This window comes from Procambarus clarkii, chromosome 36 (genome assembly GCF_040958095.1).
Source record: "Procambarus clarkii isolate CNS0578487 chromosome 36, FALCON_Pclarkii_2.0, whole genome shotgun sequence".
Taxonomy (NCBI): Eukaryota; Metazoa; Arthropoda; class Malacostraca; order Decapoda; family Cambaridae; genus Procambarus; species Procambarus clarkii.
In genome coordinates, this window is record NC_091185.1 from 23190849 (window position 1) to 23212213 (window position 21365).

Below are 21365 nucleotides of genomic sequence, written 5' to 3' on the forward strand. Positions count from 1 at the left end.
TGTATGGACCGATGTACCAAGGAATTGGCCAAGAAGAATTACAAGATGACAGTAGTGTGACTGTTGAGAAATGCTGCTATTGTGTTGCTAGAGACTTCTGCCAGGGGTGTTAGCTACCACTGTACATGATTATTTGAGACCACTGTCAGCTTGTGGTTGATGCCCTCTTCCTGTGTATTTTTGGAGAGCGGATGTGGGGTATTGGGACATCGTGACTATATGGTGTGTGTATACTGGCCCCATGTTGAGGAAGGTGAACTCGCCAGAGATTACCTTTGAGGGTGGACTTGGCGGGATTTGATGAACACTGCAGATCTATTGAGTGTTCTCAGTGAAAGCAACATAGTGTAAATATGTGTAGTTAAAATTGAAGGTGATATTATATTGGAGAAGGTGTAATTGCATATTGTTTATCCCCCTTTTATTCCTTGCACTGTTACTTACTACCGCCAATCCTTGAGAACTTACTATCGACTTGGGGTAGGATCAAGAAGAAGAGGTTATAAGACACGTAAACAGAAAGAACCCGGTTAATAGCCCAAGCTAGCCGTAACACCCTTTGTTTTCTTTCTTCCAACTATTGTTTTATCCATTCTAGTATTCTAACATTTACTCCATGGTCCTGTAATTTCCTTCCCAGTCTTTGATGTGGTACCTTATCAAAGTCTTTAGCAAAATCCATGTATACATCCACCGGAAGGCCTTTGTCTGAGTAGCTGGTTACAGTTTCCAAAAATGTGAGCAGGTTTGTAAGGCAGGATCTATTTTCAACAAACCCATGTTGTGTCGATTGTACAAGATTGTTCACAGAAAGATGGTGAATGATTCCCTCCCCGAGGATTCACTCCCTGAGCTTGCAGAAGAGGGATGTCAAGATCATCGGCCGGTAGTTTTCTGCTGAGCTCTTTCTGCCTTTTTTTAAAATAGGGGTAACATTTGCATATTTCTAATTTAGAGGGGTCCTTTGGTCCAGAAATTTTATGAAAAGTAGTTTCAGCAGTAGGCATAGTTCTTCTGCCAGTTCCATTATGATTTTGGATTGGAAGCCATCCACATCTGGAACTTTTGAGACATTTAGTTTGTAGGTGTTCTTCCTAATTATTTCGCATGTTATGGGTATATCCCTAAATTCATTCTCCCCCCCCCCCCCGTTCAAACATTTGTGTGGGTGATGGGATGTCATCTAATCTTTCTAGTGTGAACTCTGACGTAAAATATTCACTAAAATTGTTTGCTGCCCTTTTGTTGTCCATTATTACTTGGTTAGTTTCATTTAATTAGAGTCGTACCAAGTCCTTTGTTTTGGTTTTACCTCTTTTATAGGCATAGAACTAATTTGGATCTTTATGTTTTGGACAAATTTTCTTTCATAGTTTTTTTAGCTGATCTGATTTTCTGGGAGGCCGAGTTTAGTTCCCTTTTGTATATCTCATAATCGATTATGTCCTTCTTGGATTTATACGTTCTCCAGAGGCTCCGCTTAGTTACCAATACTTGCTTTTCTACCTGTGTCATCCATCTTGTTCCCTTTAGTCTTTTTCTTCTTTTCGGCACATATTTTTGAAAGAGTTCTGAGATGACTTTCTTGATATTTTGCCATGATGCTTACATGCATTGTTCGTCTTTCAGCTCCCTCCAGGATGGTTTGCGGTTCCTCTCTCATTCCTTGATAGTCTCCTACTAGAAATTCCTCATCTTTGAAATTTATATGGGTTTCCTTTATGTGTCCATGGCAATATTTACATGGACAGTCTCAGAAAGCAGCCAGGCAGCGGCGGAGAATGATTATCAGGAAGTGTTAACTAGGGGACAGATGAAGCGGAGAGGACAGGATCTGGGGCACAGTGTAAACACAGTGAGACAAACGTTAGTCTCACTAACGTTTCAGTTAGTGAGACTAACGGAAACAACAAGAGAATGAAGAACAACGCTGAGAATGATCAAACGAGTGTCAACGAAAAGAAAGCATACTCGGGAGACTTGCCCAAGAAAGTGATGGTCAGTGGAGATGGAGCTTCTCTTCCCTACCTCTTTCACACTGACCTTCCACCAGAAACTGCTGTGGACAGTCAACCTAGGAGCACCGAAGTTCGAGCCACTACTGAAGGAAGGTGTGAACAGACCTTACTTAACGGCAGGTTCAATGGAGGCTGTTTGTTATGTTTCTGACTCATCAAGGAAATCGTGGAATTATCATGAAAACACAAAAGGAGACTAAGAAACTGACGAAGGTAATTACATACAAATATGTAGACGAGGAGTCACAATAACGTAGCTGAAATATGTTGACCAAACCACACACAAGAAAGTTAAGGGACGACGACGTTCCGGTCCGTCCTGGACCATTCTCAAATCGATTCTCAGACAATTAACTTGAGAATGGTCCAGGACGGACCGAAACGTCGTCGTGCCTTCACTTTCTACTGTTTGGTTTGGTCAACATATTTACAAATACCTTCAAATACTAGACCCCGAATTCGTACTCGATGACAAACAATTTGTTTGGGCCAAACGTCACCTTAGTACAGCTGAAGTTATTAATCAGGTGGTGGCTTTGGAGAGGTGTGAAGTTCCCGAAAAAGTGTTCATCACAAGGGCTGGCTACAGGCATGTGGCAAAGTTTATGGAAGAGCCCATAAGAACCCATAATATATCAGGTAAAAACACCCATTTCACTTATGGTAAAAAGAGAAATGCTTGGAGTGACTCTGAACACATGCGGCTCAGGCTAGGGTACAAATATTGCTGAGAATATTGAATAGGTGTTAATGAGAATGAACCCAAATGTCAACTATGTGGTATGGTACGGTATCACACCGTAGTCCATTATGTTCTTGATTGCCTGTAGATTATTGTATATAGAAACAGAAATAAGGACTGTTCCTGAACAACAGCCTGGATGTGTGACAACAGAAAGATTGATGATATTCTGGAGAGATATAAGAACTTTGCACCATGATTGTATCTTTGTTGAAATGTCTGAATGTCTATTGAAAATTGTCTGTGTGCCTAGTCATTAAAGTATTTGGGTGTACATCTGGTAACATACTGCATGTGTAAAGGAAGAAATGTATATGTTTATCACTTAGAATGTTTGATAATATGCTTATTGTTTGCGATGTGATGTGATTCTCTCTCTCTCTCTCTCTCTCTCTCTCTCTCTCTCTCTCTCTCTCTCTCTCTCTCTCTCTCTCTCTCTCTCTCTCTCTCTCTCTCTCTCTCTCTCTCTCTCTCTCTTTATCTCTCTCTCTCTCTCTCTCTCTCTCTTTATCTCTCTATCTCTCTGCCTCTCTCTCTCTCTCTCTCTCTCTCCTCTCTCTCTCTTTATCTCTCTATCTCTCTCTCTCTCTCTCTCTCTCTCTCTCTCTCTCTCTCCTCTCTCTCTCTTTATCTCTCTATCTCTCTATCTCTCTGCCTCTCTCTCTCTCTCTCTCTCTCTCTCTCTCTCTCTCTCTCTCTCTCTCTCTCTCTCTCTCTCTCTCTCTCTCTCTCTCTCTCTCTCTCTCTATATATATATATATATATATATATATATATATATATATATATATATATATATATATATATATATATATATATATATATATATATATATCTATATATATATATATATATATATATATATGTATATATATATATATATATATATATATATTATATATATATATATATATATATATATATATATATATATATATATATATATATGTATATATATATATATATATATATATATATATATATGTATATATATATATATATATATATATATATATATATTATATATATATATATATATATATATATATATATATATATATATATATATATATATATATATGACCGAAAAAGTAAGATTAATAATTCTAACACGAATTTTCTCAATATTTCTTATGTTTCTTTTCACTGTCGATGGTAACTGGAAAATCAATTCTCCAAAATTAATTTTTATTTCTAATCAGATGCGACACTTGAACGCGTTTCGTAATAACTTATTACATTTTCAAAGACTTTAGTTTACACACACACAACTATAACCTGCAAACACTAAACAGAGTTCTACTATGCTATCATTTAAACAGCATTCATCTTATACACCCGCATTTGGGTGAGGTGATATGTTACAACAGTTTTGGATAAGGTGAACAAAACTTTCAACACAAGACAGAACACGAAACAATGGGTATAAATTGGGTAAATTAAAGGGAAGAATGGAAGTAACTGCAAAGGGCCTATTGGCCCATATTTCTTGATGCTTCTATATTGGTGTGGAGTCTTGAAGTGGGTAGAATATATTTGTGCATTAATTGACTGCTGATTGCGGGTGTTGACTTCTTGATGTGTAGTGCCTTGCAGATGTCAAGCCGCCTGCTATCGCTGTATCTATCGATGATTTCTATGTTGTTTGTTAAGACTTCTCTGGTGATGGTCTGGTTGTGGGAAGAGATTATATGTTCGTTAATGGAGCCCTGTTGCTTATGCATCGTTAATCGCCTGGAAAGACATGTTGTTGTCTTGCCTATATACTGAGTTCTTTGAGGCTTACAGTCCCCAAGTGGGCATTAGACGGCATAGACGACGTTGGTCTCTTTTAAAGCGTTCTGCTTTGTGTCTGGAGAGTTTCTCATGAGTAGGTTGGCCGTTTTTTTGGTTTTATAGTAAATCGTCAATTGTATCATCTGATTTTTGTCTGTAGGGATAACGTTCCTAAAGTCCCGATCGGGCTTCTCAGAATTAAACTCTAATTCGCTCCCGTGTCTCTGAGGATACTTACTTCCGTTTTAGGTTGGCCTTGTATGCTAACCCAACATTTACTAATGAACAGGCTATACCTCTCGTTCGTCAAGTTCACTTTCTGCAGTTTGTCCTTTATTAAATTCGCACGTGAGTTTCGGGGGTCATACATTGTCAGCGTCACAACTCTCTTATCCTTTCTACAATCTTTCATCAGGTGACCATATACGTTACATTTATAGCATCTTTTGGGGAAAAGTTCCTTCTATATCCCCCTGAGTGGTTTTGTCTCTGTCTACTCGTGCTCGTGGTTTTCTGCACAGGTGCACTACCTGCACTTTGCGGTGTCTGGCTGGACTCCTGATTTCTTCGTACATTCTTAGTTCCCCGCTTGCCTCCAGTAGGCGGAATCAACAACTTTTTTTCACTGGGTTTAGGGCTAGACTGCTGATTTACCTGCCTCCCAGAATTTTTCTCACGCCACACTCCAGTAGGTCTGCCATAATTTCGTGTCTCACATCGCTCTTCACTCTGCTTTCACTCAAGCTCCAATAGGCTTCCGTAATCATATCTGCTGCATCTCTCCCATTCTTCACTCCAGCTTCTTGAATCTTAAAATTCGTCTCAGGGGACATTATTTCTAGGAATTTCTCCATTACCATCAACTGTTTCAAACCATTATACGATTATTCACGCACAGCTTCTATCCATCTCTGGAAACGCCTTTCCAGGTCCCTCAATGTCTCGGCGAACGTACTGGCAGGGGCCTTAGTCATTTCTCGGAAGCGCTTTCTATATGCTTCATGGGTTAACTGAAACTAACGCAATATGCTGTTCTTCACACTCCAGTAGTTCTGGCATTCCTCCAAAGACAACTGTGTATATGTCCCTCTGGCAGCAAAGATCAGTTGTAAGTCTACCAATTAAGCCCACTCTTACTGTGGCCACTGTTTGATGTTGGGTACCTTCCCAAGTGCTCAAAGAAGCTCTCGGACTTCTCTGGCACAAACAATGGAATGTCTTTTTCCCTTACTCTATTATCTGGTGGATGTGACACCTGTGTGGTGCTCTCAGGCAACCCACGCTCAATCCTATGCTCTGCCAAATCTCTATTTGCTTCTATCTCCATTTGTTTTGTTTTCTCTCTTTCTCACTCCACTTTGATTTTATCTTTTTTCTTCTCTTGTTCTAACTCCAGTTCCCGTATTCTGGCTTTCTCTTTTTCTTTCCCTTGTCCCAACTCCAATTCTCGTATTCTGGTTTTCTCATTTTCTTTTTCAACTTCTTGTTTAGGTTTCTTTTTTTCTTCTTCATTTTTCATCTGCAGGTTTTGCTTCAACTTCTCCAGTTGGAACTGCCTCTCTTTTTCCTCACGTTCACCTTGCATCTGGAGTTCTAGCTGGAACCTTTCCAAGTTCCTGTTCTGGCTTCGTCTGCTACGGCAGCTACTCCTACTTGATTCTTTTGACCTCACTTCATCCTGTCCATCATCCTCCTTTCCACCTTCAGCTCCTTACTCGGCTCCTTGTTCTGCCACTTCATTCCTCTCTCTCAACTGCCCAAGGATCTCCTCCTTCATTCCGGCCACTTCATTCCTCTCTCTCAACTGCCCAAGGATCTCCTCCTTCATTCCGGCCACTTTGGATGACTTCACCTTGACACCATATTTCTCTGCAATTTGCATTAACTTCTCTTTAGTGCACCCTTCTAAATTTTCAGGTTGCCTGACTCTACAAGTATTTGCACCATATTCATCTTGTTCCTGAGTCTTCCCGAGAGAGAGAGAGAGATAATCTTTCTGCGGTTATGTGCTACCTACAGCTGTTATGGGTGTGTCAGTTCACTCTCCTGGACAGTATATGTGTGGGTCAATTCATTTCCGGACAGGCTGCCAATTCCATCGAAGGAGGGGGGGGGGGAGATTTTCTATAATGAAACTGGTTATTGAACCAACCTGATACTAGTTTACCGTTGACCAGAGACCCCAACCACTCCCTGACAGAAAATATGACCAACCACGACAGCCACACTACTGCTGCCGTCAGTCGACCAGCAATGGACACTGGAGTGCTTGCAATTAGTTGGGTACTATTAGTATAATTAGTATTAGACGCTTACCCTGGTAAGCGTCTTGTTCTTGGAGAGGGGTTCAACGTCACCTTTACTCAAGTGTGCAACTCACACTGTCTCGTTGACATCAGTACACTCCTCCTCTCAAGCCGCCGTGACTCCCTGCATGCTCCATTTTGAAGGATGAATAATATTACAATGCAACCCACCTAACCTGCAACCAACTGATAACACTCCAATATTTCTTTAAGTCTTCATCCTTTAACCGTATTGGGCTGCTGCTCAATCTTCAGCTTACAACCTGCCACCCCCTTCTCTGTTCTGGGCTGAAAAACGTGGTACAAAAATATTCATATATCTCCTTCTGTAAAAAGATATCAATCTCATACCTTACACTGCGCCTGTAATGTCGAAACGCAGTCAAACTCTCACATAAATATCAGTGTGTCCATATGATTCTCTGTTCTATTCCTCGAGGCCTACTTTACTATAAACAACTAGCTGGGTCCTTAGAATTCAGGTAAGGTACTCTTGCAGTTCCTCCAATCTGCTGCATCTAAAGTTCTCCTCGAATGTCAGGGAAGTCCTCCTCGAATGTCATCTCAACGTCTAGATTAGACGTTGAGATGTAAGTCTCGTTCTAATCACACACTCAGGCCTTGACAAAGTACTCATGTAAGTGCAAAACACTTGGTGAAAATTCCTTATATGAATTTCACATATACACAAGTGTGGTATTTTATCCATTAATATTATTATTATTATTATTATTATTATTATTATTATTATTATTATTATTATTATTATTATTATTATTATTATTATTATCATTTTTATCATTATTGTTATTATTATTATTATTATTATTATTATTATTATTATTATTATTATTATTATTATTATTATTATTATTATTATTATTATTATTGTTGTTATTATTATTATTATTGTCATTATTATTATTATTATCATTATTATTATTATACTTGACCATCCATATGTGACAAGGCCTGGTCACGATTGTAGTAAATATTTTTACAACCCTTAGCGTTGTTTACCTTATCTTGGATTTCTGGTGTTCAAATTTTTCATATGTTTAGTACGTACTGTTTGTGTATGATTTCATTATAAGGGTATGTCGTGACTGTGTATGCCAGTGTCCTATTGTGGTTCTGGCATTATAAATGATTTTGCATGTAGTATATATGTCAAACGACACAAAATCCAACTTGGCAACTTTGACTAGTGATAAAAGTTGATGAGCCAGAGGAAGAGCATCAGTGATCACCCAGACAGTCGACGGATGAGACCTTAAGAAGAGCATCAGTGATCACCCAGACAGTCGACGGATGAGACCTTAAGAAGAGCATCAGTGATCACCCAGACAGTCGACGGATGAGACCTTAAGAAGAGCATCAGTGATCACCCAGACAGTCGACGGATGAGACCTTAAGAAGAGCATCAGTGATCACCCAGACAGTCGACGGATGAGACCTTAAGAAGAGCATCAGTGATCACCCAGACAGTCGACGGATGAGACCTTAAGAAGAGCATCAGTGATCACCCAGACAGTCGACGGATGAGACCTTAAGAAGAGCATCAGTGATCACCCAGACAGTCGACGGATGAGACCTTAAGAAGAGCATCAGTGATCACCCAGACAGGCGACGGATGAGACCTTAAGAAGAGCATCAGTGATCACCCAGACAGGCGACGGATGAGACCTTAAGAAGAGCATCAGTGATCACCCAGACAGTCGACGGATGAGACCTTAAGAAGAGCATCAGTGATCACCCAGACAGGCGACGGATGAGACCTTAAGAAGAGCATCAGTGATCACCCAGACAGTCGACGGATGAGACCTTAAGAAGAGCATCAGTGATCACCCAGACAGGCGACGGATGACACCTTAAGAAGAGCATCAGTGATCACCCAGACAGTCGACGGATGAGACCTTAAGAAGAGCTCAGTGGTGATTAGAGTGTTGCCGTCAGAGGTGGCTAGTTTATTGTACACTTCATACTTGAAAATCCAAGGAGCAGTAGTATTGTGCACCTAATATTTAATTACCCAGTTAGCAGTAGTATTTTGAACATCTAATACTTAATTATCCAATGAGTAATATTATATTGTGCACCTAATACCTAATTATCTAAATAGCAATAGTATATTGTGCACCCAGTACTTAATTATCCAATGAGCGGTAGTTTATTGTGCATCCAATACTTAATTATTCAATGAGTGGTAGTTTATTGTGCGTCCAATACTTAATTATCCAACGAGCGGTAGTTTATTGGGCATTCAATACTTAATTATCCAATGAACAGTAGTTTATTGTGCACCCCATACTTATCAAATGAACTGTAGTTTATTGTGCATCCAATACTCAATTATCAAATGAGCGGTAGTTTATTGTGCACCCCATACTTAATTAACCAAGGAATAGTAGTTTATAATGCATCCCGTACTTAATTATCCAATGAGCGGAAGCGTATTGGGTACGCAATACTTATGCTGCAACACCTCCTCCTAATACAGAGTCGCATTTTGACGTATACTCTACCTAAGGCAAAATGTCGTCGTCCTAGAAAATGGTAGCGGCTCGAGAAGTTGACATACTGTCTCGTTTCTGTTTTGGGTTCTCTGGTAGGTTAGGAGAGAGCACTTTAATGCGACAAAGTTTTGACGTTAGGAAACCTTAGAAGGACAGACTGCATCCTGTTTGCGGTAGCCAGTTTATTGTGCGCCTCATACTTCAGAGAGTTATAGCACAAAAAGGATTACGAAGGGTGAATATTTAGCATAAGCTTTTTCAATTACGCTGTCAAAATTATATTTACATATAATAATATAATACATCTTGAAAAATCTTATTATGAGCTCTAGTAGTAAGGTCGGTAGAACGAGTATCTGATGGTCCAAGTGAATGAAATAACACCTCTTTCACTGCAACTGTTATGTATAACTATAAAATTACTCACTGGAGGTAAGTTATTTTGGAAATAACATAAATTTTAAGACTGGATATCACAAAGTAATATAAGTATTAGTATTTAGGATATAAGGTTGATGAGCTATATTCTGAAAAATCTTTATTCCTGCATCACATATATTATGAAGTCTTTTCTCTGTTTTATTTCATCGTTGTTAACTGTTCGTCAGGATATAATATATCAAATTCAAAGGCTCAAAATAAACTTGTGGCTCATTTGACTTATATAACTATATTAATAGATATTTTTAACCTCGCAAATTATGCTTTAAAGATCTAAACTTTGAATTTATAAGAACAATATTGTGTCAGCGAAATACGAGGCATTTATATATAATATACCACTGTGCATTGTATTTCAGATAGACAATGATGGAGGCGAGCTGGTGGTTGTTTGTATTGGTTGTGGTGAGAAGTGCTGACTCCCAGGGCAGCTGGGGCACCCGAGGTAGCTGGGGTCGTCCTGATGAAGGTGTCCCCAACGAGGTCTCACAGCCTCCACCTGTCCGACCACGGGAAGAGAGTAAACGTTTTGTTCCCAGCACCCAGAAACCAGTCGAGGTTTCAGTACTTGGTCTTCAGAATGTCTCTGCCATCGGGCCACAAAATGAACCCATTGTTACTAGTTCTAAGAAAAGGATAATGTTCCAAAATAAGACTTCAAAAGGACTCTCAGCCTTGCACATTGGAATCTTTGTGAGCGGTATTATCAAATCAGAAGACGACCATGTTACATACCGGACGAGCCTTGGAGGTCCCTGCGGCAATAGTCCAGTAGTGGAGGAGACTCTGGAGTCCTTAGGACAGCTGGTGATGAAGATAGTGGAGCAGGAGATGATGGAGTGTGACCTTGTGTTGGTCTACGAGCATCACTATCACTCCATCTTCCATCACATTGTCCATCTTCCTGTTGTCTTGCAGGTGAGCGGAATTCATGTAAATTACTTTGTCACTTGGTAATAATAGTACATCCACTTAAACTAGTGGCAACAGTGACGGTCCCGCTTCTTGCAGAGTCTGGGTTTGATCCTAGATGGTCCAAATACGGCAGCTCCTACTCTGTTCTCATGTCCCTTTCAAGTCTCATATAGTCTTACTGGCTCTGCACATGCTCCTAATAATGATCTTATTTTGATAATAATAATAATAATAATTTATTAGTAATATTAATGCAACCAACCTCCTCTGGTTCTGAGGACTAACCTTCAGAAAGACAGTATTCCTCTTTCCACCGAACTTTGATAAATGCACAAAGTGCTCTTCTGTTTATGCAATTTCATTTTCGATACCAGACACCTTGAAGAGGCATATTTGGCGCCGTTGAGGCAAAAATATTTTTATTTTATTAAAATCGGACAAGCCTTTCCTTTAAGGTTTGTGTTACAGGTGTGGGAGGTGAGGCGTCCAGATGACCTGCAGCAGGTGTTGTGGTCGTCGTCAAGATGTAGAGGCTATCTCCTCCTTCTCCAACACCTCGACAATTTCACCAACATTCACCTCGACGCCTGGGACTACCAGGGAAGGTACAGGATTACCTAAACCACTTGCACCTTCTTCACCACCTTCACTAACCACAAAATACGCCACCCACCAACACCAGGTAAACTATCTAAATTACAATCTACATGAAGAGTACGACCATTTAGGCCACATCCACGACTAACTGAACTACCCAAATAAACTGGTCGACCAGCATTAGTCACAAACCATCATCAGTTTGACCTTCACTACAGATACGTGGTGTTGGCGGCCTCGGAGAGCGACCTGGATCACCTCATGTTGTCAACCAAGGTCAGGAACACCGAGCACGTACTGGCCCTCGTCCAGGTGGGTGGATGCATTTACTATTTGTATTTACCATTTGTGCCTGTAGGATCCAGCTATTAGCTCTTGACCTCACCTTTCTAGCTAAATTGTCGGTTGTTTACTGTACTGACTTTCACCCACTACATCCTACAACTATATTTGTTACATACGTACATGTTAATAAATACATAACGCTGGCAATTCTTACTTTCCTTCCCAATCCCCCAACCCCCCCGACCCTTCTTTGCCTCCACAGTTAGGGTCGCCTGGTGAGTGGGCTTTGTTTGGGGGCAAGGTGTACGGGGGTGTGGGTGTACGACGTCTCACCACCTGGAAGGGGGGAAACTCCAGCAGCCACTTACACAATCTTTACCCACCTCCCCAGACTCATCTGCATGGCCTCCTCCTCCAGGTGAGACAGAGTAACACCAAGCTAATACCAACAATATTATACCGTAATGGTAACATATAAGTATATAAGGACTAATATAAGAGAGTAGCAACAAATTATTGGCAGTATTAATCTAATATAAAATGTTGGAGAATCTGGGTGTAATACATTGTGTGTTAGGGGAAAATGGGTATACTACACTGTACTTACTTAGTTGTACTCACTTTGTTCTGCTTGCAGTGGTTGAGCTTCGGCTCTTTGGTCCCGCCTCTCAAGTGTTAATCAACTGGAGTACAGATTCCTGAGCCAATTAGGTTCTGTCACATCTACATTTGAAAGTGTGTTTAAAATCGGCCTCCACCACATAACTGCCTAATGCATTCCATCTGTTAACTATTCTGACACTGAAAAAGCTCTTTCTAACGTCCCTGTGGCTCATTTGAGTACTAAGTTTCCACCTGTGTCCACTTGTTCGCGTACCACCTGTGCAAAATATAGTATCTTTATCCAGTCGATTCCTCTTAGAAAGTTATAGGTTGTGATCATATCTCCTGTAACTATTCTGTCTTCCAGTTTCGTGAGGGTTAGTTCCAGTAATCTTTCATCGTAGATGATACCCCTCAGCTCGGGGACAGCCTGGTGGTATACCTATAAACCTTTTCCATCTTAATTTGTGTTTGACTAGATATACTCCAGTATTGGTCTGACATATGAGGTATACAAGATTCTGAATTATTTCTTACACAAGTTTAAGGTTCTGAATTAGTTCTGAATGATTTCTTACACAAGTTTCTGAAAGCTGTTCTTATGTTTGGCCAGCCTTGCATATACCGCTGATGTTACCCTTTTGATGTGGGATTCAAGCGATAGATCTGGTGTGATATAAACCCCACATCTTCTTTATCTCTTCCTCATTCCTGAAGGATACTTCTTTCAGCTAGTACTTTGTTTTTGGCCTTTTGCTCCCAACCTCTATTTTCATCACTTTTCACTTGTTCGAGTTAAACTCTAGTAGCCATTTGTTGGACCTTTCCTTCAGTTAGTCCAGGTCATCTTGTAGCCTCTTGCTGTCCTCCTCTGTCATAATCCTTCTCATAATTTAAGCATCATCATCAAACTTTGAGAAGAATGAGTCTATACCTTCTGGAAGATCATTCACATATATAAGAAACAAGATAGGATCGAGTAAAGAAGCCTGTGGGGCTCCTCTAGGACCAGCACTCCATTCTGAGGTTTCATCCCTCACAGTAACTCTCAGCTTCCTGCTCTTTAGGTACTCCCTTATCCATTGGAACACCTTACCAGTTTTTCCAGTCTGTTTCTCTAACTTATGCAACAGTCTCCCATGGGGAACTTTGTCAAAAGATTTCTGACAGTCCAAGAAAATGCAGTCTGCTCACCCTTCTCTTTCTTGCTTAATGATTGTTGCTTGGTCATAGAATTCATTTAAATCTGTGAGACGTGATTTACCATCCCTGAACCCATGCTGGTGGTGTGTTACAAAGTACCTTCTCTCCAGATGTGTTACCTGCCTTTTCCTCACAATCTTCTTCATCAGCTTGCATGGTATACGAAATAAGGACACCGGTCTATAGTTTATGGACTGCTGCCTATCATTCTTTTTGTTTATTGGGACTACGTTAACTGTCTTCCAACATTATGGTAGGTATCTTGTTCTCAGTGACTTGTTATACACAATAAAGAGTGGCATGCGAAGTGCTTCTGCCCCTCGTTTAGCATCAAAGGGGAGATTTCATCAGGTCCAACAGGCTTAGTCATGTCTAAAACTAGCAGATACCTCCTAACCTCATCTCTGGTAATTTCAATATCTTGCAAGGCTGCTTGGTTTATCGCCACCCTTCTTAGTTCAGGGACTTCTCCTTGCTCTATTGAGAAGAACTCCAGAAATATCTTGTTGAGTTCTTCACAAAATCTTTATCCTTCTCTGTGTACCTATCTACTCCCTTTTTCAGCATCATCACCCGTTCTTTCACTGTTGGCTTCCTCCTGAAGTGGCTGTATGGCAGTTTTGGTTGGGTCTTTACTTTATTTGCTGTCATTTTCAAACTGCCTCTGCCTCTCTCTTCACACTGAGGTACCCATTTCTGGTCCTCCGGTATCTCTCTCTCTACTCTCTGGTATTCTGTTATTTATGTAGTTCCTCCATGCCCCTGTACTTAACTGCCTAGCATCCTTATATGCCAGATTGAACCACTGATCCCTCTTTTGCTTTCGATTTTTCCTTCTGGGCCGCGATAACCTGTCTTTTGTCTCCTGACACTTCTGGGTGATGTAGTCCATCATTCCTTGTACAGACAATTCTCTGAGCTCTGTCTCCTATGGTATTTCTGTGTTGGAGAGACTGGGTGTACTACACTGTGTTGAGGAGACTGGGTGTACTACTTTGTGTTGGGGAGTCTGGGTGTACTACACTGTGTTGGGAGTCTGGGTGTACTACACTGTGCTGGGAGTCTGGGTGTACTACACTGTGCTGGGAGTCTGGGTGTTCTACATAGTGTTGGGAGTCTGGGTATACTGCACTGTACTCACCTATATGTGCTTGCAGGATCGAGCATTGACTCTTGGATCCCGCCTTTCGAGCATCGGTTGTTTACAGCAATGACTCCTGTCCCATTTCCCTATCATACCTGGTTTTAAAATTATGAATAGTATTTGCTTCCACAACCTGTTCCTGAAGTGCATTCCATTTCCCCACTACTCTCACGCTAAAAGAAAACTTCCTTACATCTCTGTGACTCATCTGAGTTTCAAGCTTCCATCCATGTCCTCTCGTTCTGTTACTATTCCGTGTGAACATTTCGTCTATGTCCACTCTGTCAATTCCTCTGAGTATCTTATACGTTCCTATCATGTCCCCCCTCTCCCTTCTTCTTTCTAGTGTCGTAAGGCACAGTTCCCTCAGGCGCTCTTCATACCCCATCCCTCGTAGCTCTGGGACGAGTCTCGTTGCAAACCTCTGAACCTTTTCCAGTTTCATTATATGCTTCTGTGTACATTATACATTCTGTGTACACAGTACATTATACTGTGTTCGGGAGTCTGGGTGTACTACACTGTGTTGTTGGGAGACTGGGTGTACTACACTTCGTTGGGGAGTCTGGATGTACTAGACTGTGTTAGCAAGTCTGGGTGTACTACACTGTGTGGGAGAGACTCGGTGTACTACACTGTGTTGGGAGTCTGGGTATACTGGGTGTTCAATGATGTGTTTAGCAGACTGGGTGTACTACACTTTGTTGGGAGTCTGGGTGTACTACACTTTGTTGGGAGTCTGGGTGTACTACACTCTGTTGGGAGTCTGGGTGTACTACACTCTGTTGGGGAGTCTGGGTGTACTACACTCTGTTGGGAGTCTGGGTGTACTACACTGTGTTGGGAGTCTGGGTGTACTACACTCTGTTGGGAGTCTGGGTGTACTACACTCTGTTGGGAGTCTGGGTGTACTATACTCTGTTGGGAGTCTGGGTGTACTACACTCTGTTGGGAGTCTGTGTGTACTATACTCTGTTGGGGAGTCTGGGTGTACTACACTCTGTTGGGAGTCTGGGTGTACTACACTGTGTTGGGAGTCTGGGTGTACTACACTCTGTTGGGAGTCTGTGTGTACTATACTCTGTTGGGGAGTCTGGGTGTACTACACTCTGTTGGGAGTCTGGGTGTACTACACTCTGTTGGGAGTCTGGGTGTACTATACTCTGTTGGGAGTCTGGGTGTACTACACTCTGTTGGGAGTCTGGGTGTACTATACTCTGTTGGGGAGTCTGGGTGTATGCTTGCAACACTGTGTTGGGAGTCTGGGTGTACTATACTCTGTTGGGAGTCTGTGTGTACTATACTCTGTTGGGGAGTCTGGGTGTACTATACTCTGTTGGGAGTCTGTGTGTACTATACTCTGTTGGGGAGTCTGGGTGTACTACACTCTGTTGGGAGTCTGGGTGTACTATACTCTGTTGGGAGTCTGTGTGTACTATACTCTGTTGGGGAGTCTGGGTGTACTACACTGTGTTGGGAGTCTGGGTGTATGCTTGCAACACTGTGTTGGGAGTCTGGGTGTACTATACTCTGTTGGGAGTCTGGGTGTACTATACTCTGTTGGGAGTCTGTGTGTACTATACTCTGTTGGGGAGTCTGGGTGTACTACACTCTGTTGGGAGTCTGGGTGTATGCTTGCAACACTGTGTTGGGAGTCTGGGTGTACTACAGTGTTGGAAGTCTGGGTGTACTACGCTGTGATTGGGAGAGTGGGTGTACAACACTGTGTTGGGAGTCTGGGTGTACAACACTGTGTTGGGAGTCTGGGTGTACTACAGTGTTGGGAGTCTGGGTGTACTACACCGTATTGGGAGTCTGGGTGTACTACAGTGTTGGGAGTCTGGGTGTACTACACCGTATTGGGAGTCTGGGTGTACTATAGTTTTGGGAGTCTGGGTGTACTACACTGTGTTGGGGAGTCTGGATGTACTACAGTGTTGGGACGCTGTGATTGAGAGAGTGGGTGTACAACACTGTACTCACCTAGTTGTGCTTGCGTGGTTTGAGCTTCAGTTCTTTGGTCCTTGCCAATCTGAGGTCTCATCCCCTACAGTGATATTCGAATGAATGCTTTAGCTGCTAAAGAAAACAGATTTGTAATTAAATTCCTATGGATACCATCACATGTTGGCATCTCAAGGCATGACACTGTTGATATGCTTGCAAAGACAGCTTGCAGAAAACCAGTAGTAGAAATTGATATGGGTGTTTCACTAGCAGTGACAAAGAGAATACTTAAACAAATATCTAATGAAGATCTCACCGACCTAACAAATTCACAAAGACCTGAAAGTTGTAGCATTAAATATTATGATTGATATCGTGAGGAGACATTCACATATGGGACTAATAGAGCAAGAACCCGGCAATGTGTTGTCATAGTTGCCAGAATACGCCTGGGATATAGACGTATCTGACAGCTTTCTCAAAACCCAAATGTCGAGTACACAATGTGTCAACTTTGTGAAAGAGAAAACATGCACTCTCTTGAACATTATATTGTAGAATGTCCCATATTGTCTGACTTTCGTCCTCCTGGGCTGAGGTATGCTGAACTCTGTAACTACTATGTGAGTACTGGAACCCTTGATGATATATAGGACTTGTACCCTAGATTAACCATGTAATGTAACTTTATAACATGAGCTTGTAAAAGCATCTTAATCATCTTCAGTGGTTAAGTTCTTAATTGCACACTAGTTTCTCTTGTCAGCTATCTCACCCTGTCAGAGTAAAAGAGACAAATATATGTGTATGAATGTGTATATATATATGTATGTATGTATGTATGTATGTATGTATGTATGTATGTATGTATGTATGTATGTATGTATGTATGTATGTATGTATGTATGTGTGTACGTATGTGTATAAAGTATAAAGCTGATCAGAATTAAATTTCACCATTATAAATTCACATTAATGCATTCATAAATCTGTGTATCTATGTATTTACGTATGTAGCTTAGCCTAACATTTTAAAAGCACTACGATCATCTTCTGTGGTTGTTCAATAAATCTCTTAACTGTATGTTTGACAAATCTTTCACCCTGTCCATGGAGGACAGAAGAAAATGTATATATGCTAGTTAGCATTGTAAATGTGTGGCCACGTCTGTGGTAGAAAATAATAATAATAAAATAAATACCCCTTACAGTAACTCTCTGCTTCCTATTGCGAAGGTATTCAAATATCGACTTGAGCACATAACCAGTTACTTCGGTCTGTTTCTCCAACTTATACACCAGCCTTTTATGGGGTACTGTGTCAAAAGCTTTCTGACACTTCAAGAAAATGCACTCTACCCAACCTTTTCTTTCTTGCTTAATCTTTGTCACCTTATTGTAGAACTCTATTTAACTAATGACACAAGATTTATTATCCCTGAACCCATGTTGATGGGTTGTCATGAAGTCCCTTCTCTCCAGATGAGCTACTTGGTTTTCCTCACGATCTTCTCCGTTACCTTGCATGGTATACAAATTAAGGACACTGGCCTGTAGTTCAGTGCCTCTTTTCTGTCACCCTGTTTGTATACTGGGTGTTTGTATACTGTTTGTATAATGTATACTATACATTAGCCGTCTTCCAAATTTCTTGTAAGTATCCCGTCTCCAGTGACCTACTGTACACCATGGAGAGTGACAAGCAAAGTACTTCTGCACACTCTTTCAGTATCCACTGTGAGATTCCGTCCGGACCAACAGCCTTTCTCACGTCCAGATCCAACAGATGCCTCTTAACCTCATCTCTGGGAAATTTCGTACCCTTCCAAGGCCACCTGGATTACTGCTACCTCTCAAAGCTCAGTGACTTCACTTCCTTCTATTGTGAAGACATGGAATTTTTTGATGAGTTCTTTACACACCTCTGTGTAGCTGTCCTCACCTGTTCCAAGTTTCATCACCTGTTCTTTCACTGTTGTTTTCCTCCTGATGTGACAGTGGGGCAGTTTTGTTTCGGTCTTGGCTTAATTTGTTTTTTTCATTTTCATACTGTCTCTCTGCTTCTCTTCTCACACCGAATTATTCATTCCTGGCTCTTTGGTATCTCTCTCAGCTTTCTGGTGTTCTGTTATTTCGGAACTTCCTCCAATGCTCTTTTGTTCCTTTCCTTTGTTTCCATACATGCCCTATTAAACCACGGATTCTTCTTTTGCTTCTTAGTTTTTCTCTTTTGGGCCTGGATAAACCTGTTTACCGCCTCCTGACACTTTTGGGTGACATAGTCCATCATGTCTTGTACAGTCTTCGTATCTGAGTTCTGTGTTCCATGGAATTTCTCTTAGGAATTTTCTCATCTCCTCATAATTTACCTTGTGATACATAAGCCCCTTGTTTTCCAGTTCTTTTTTGGGAAGATTACTCCTAGATTACCAGGTACTCTAATATCAGTAAAACTGTGAACACTCATTCCCAAGTGGGCTTCCAACTTAACTTCCCTTATATCCGACTTATTCAGGGTGAATTTCAGATCAAGCATTGCTGGTTCGTCTTCTCCTCTCATTCTTGTCGGTCCCTTGACATGTTGGCTTAGAAAGTTTCTTGTTGCCACGTCCAGCAGCTTAGCCCTCCATATGTCTGGTCCTCCATGTGGATCTTTGTTCTGCCAATCTATCTTCCTGTGGTTGAAGTCTCCCATTATTAGCAGTCTGGACCCGTTCCTGCTAGCGATAGAAGCTGCTCTCTCTATTATACTATTGGTAGCCATGTTATTTCTGTTATATTCCTGTCTGGGTCTTCTGTCATTTGGTGGGGGTTATATATGACTACAACTATAAATTTTGTCCCCCCAATTGTTATGTTACCTGTTATGTAGTCACTGAAACCTTCACAGCCCTGGATAACCTCTAGACTATTCTTATCAGCAGAGCTAATCCACTTCCACCTCATCCTTACCTCTCTTTCTTAACTGCAATTATTCCTGTAGAAACACTGCATTTGTTATGGTTTTCGTTAGCTTTGTTCTTGTGAGTGCTAATTTATTTGTGATCCCATCTATATTTGTGTACATTGTCTTGAAGCTTACTTTCTCCTGTCCATTAATGTTTCCTTTTCTTAATGGTCTTTCTGTTGATGGATGAAATCGTTCCAAAGGTGTGGAGACTTGTGAGTTGGTTAACAGGGTCTCAGAGGAATCTGGGGTGAGGGGTTGGTTTTCATGGGGAGGGGGGGACAGAGAGGGCATGGGGTAAGGAGGGATGGTGTACAGGGAGAATATTGGATGAGGTGTAAGGGGGGGGGGGCAAGGAGGGTATTGGGTCAAGGGTAGGGGTCAGAGGGGGGTATGGGGCTGGAGAGGAGTGGTAAAGGGAGGGTTGGAGAGGAGGTGTAAAGGGAGGGTTGGAGAGGAAGGGTAAAGTGGCCCTTGGTGAGGGCCAAGGGGGGGGGGGCAATTGGGTATGGGGTGATGGGTATCTGGGGTAGAGTTTTTTAAAACTGAACTTACACTTTACATATCTTCTAACGAGCAGAGACGCCTCCCACTACCCTGATAATAAAATACTAACCACGGCAACTACTACTTACTGCTGCTGTCGTTTATCAACCAGTAATGGACACTGGAGTACATATTGAAGGATCACCCTGAAATTGTCCTATCATGAAGAGAGGTTCAATGTCACCTTTACTTGGGGAAACGGCTCCTATTTGGCCTACTTGTCATGAAACACTCTTGTCGAGCCGCCATCACTCACCCACACTCTCCTTGTTTTGGGATGATCTTCTAATTCCCCTTCATGATATTACTGTCCGATCTCATCCAATTTGCTGCTGTATCTTTCTTTTCCAGGAAATCCTCACAGGATAAGAGCAAAAATAAGTTGTCTAAAGACATTTATTCCATAAAAGTTCACTGAACGAATATATATAATATTACAGTACTTAGGATTCTACAAACTAGCAATCCCTTATATAATATCAGTTCTTCACCAAATAAACTGCACTAGGCTGCTGTTCAATTTTCGCCCTCAGCCTTTTGCCTTCTCATTGCTTATGACTGGGTAACTTGCATATAAAATATCTCCAACAAGAAAAATAATCATCTCTCACCTTACATTGCATCACTTATGCCATATGTATTCAAGCACTTCTTCAAACATATCATGATGTCCATTCAGTTCTCTGTTCTACGTCCTGAGGCCCACCACTAAGAACATCTGTCTCTGGGTACTCAAAATCAGGTGAGTACTCTCCTGCAGTCGCTTCAATATTTGGTGCTACTTGAAGACCCACTCAATGCCTGTGAAGTTCTATATGACTTCACCAGAAAACGTGTAGCACAACTACACTCGAAGTTCCACTCTACCACTGAAGTTCCACTCTATACTTTAAGTTCAACTCCACACTTGAAGTTCTCTACAACTTGAAGTTATCCACACTTTAAGTTCGACTCCCACATAATCTTCACCTGGCACGAAGCTTCTCGGCAAAATTCTCCCCACACAAACCTGTAATTCCATTACCATACAATATTAATTTATTCTCTTATCAAAACATAAATAACAAATATACATGTAAACATTAAACCTCTCCAGCCGACGTCCCACTCCTGGGTGGTCTTACAGAGATGGGTACTCCCCCAAGCTGGATGAGTCCACACAGAAATCCTCCTCCGAGGGGAAGGGGTGCCAGAGCTCCTCTTACCTCAGTCGCTCACTGACCTCAGGCAAGCAAGCATGTGTTGCTTGCAAGTATGTGACTTGAGTATACAGAGTCACCTGGCAGGTTTCACACAGAAACACCTGCTCAATTTCATCCACTCAAAAGATATCTTACAGTAGGTCCACACAGGTCACGACCACCTTAATAGGCTTTAGG

General features: G+C 41.3%; 1 protein-coding gene across 1 annotated transcript in view; it reads left to right on the plus strand.

Moving 5' to 3' along the window:
- The first annotated feature begins 10165 nt into the window (after window positions 1-10165).
- LOC123756221 (glutamate receptor ionotropic, delta-2-like) overlaps window positions 10166-21365 on the plus strand; it is a 40791-nt gene continuing 29591 nt past the window's right edge. Inside the window, exons 1-4 of the mRNA XM_045739302.2 lie at window positions 10166-10717; window positions 11183-11319; window positions 11530-11623; window positions 11859-12014. Coding sequence (XP_045595258.2) covers window positions 10166-10717; window positions 11183-11319; window positions 11530-11623; window positions 11859-12014 — 939 coding nt within the window. The remainder of the gene's footprint in view (window positions 10718-11182; window positions 11320-11529; window positions 11624-11858; window positions 12015-21365) is intronic.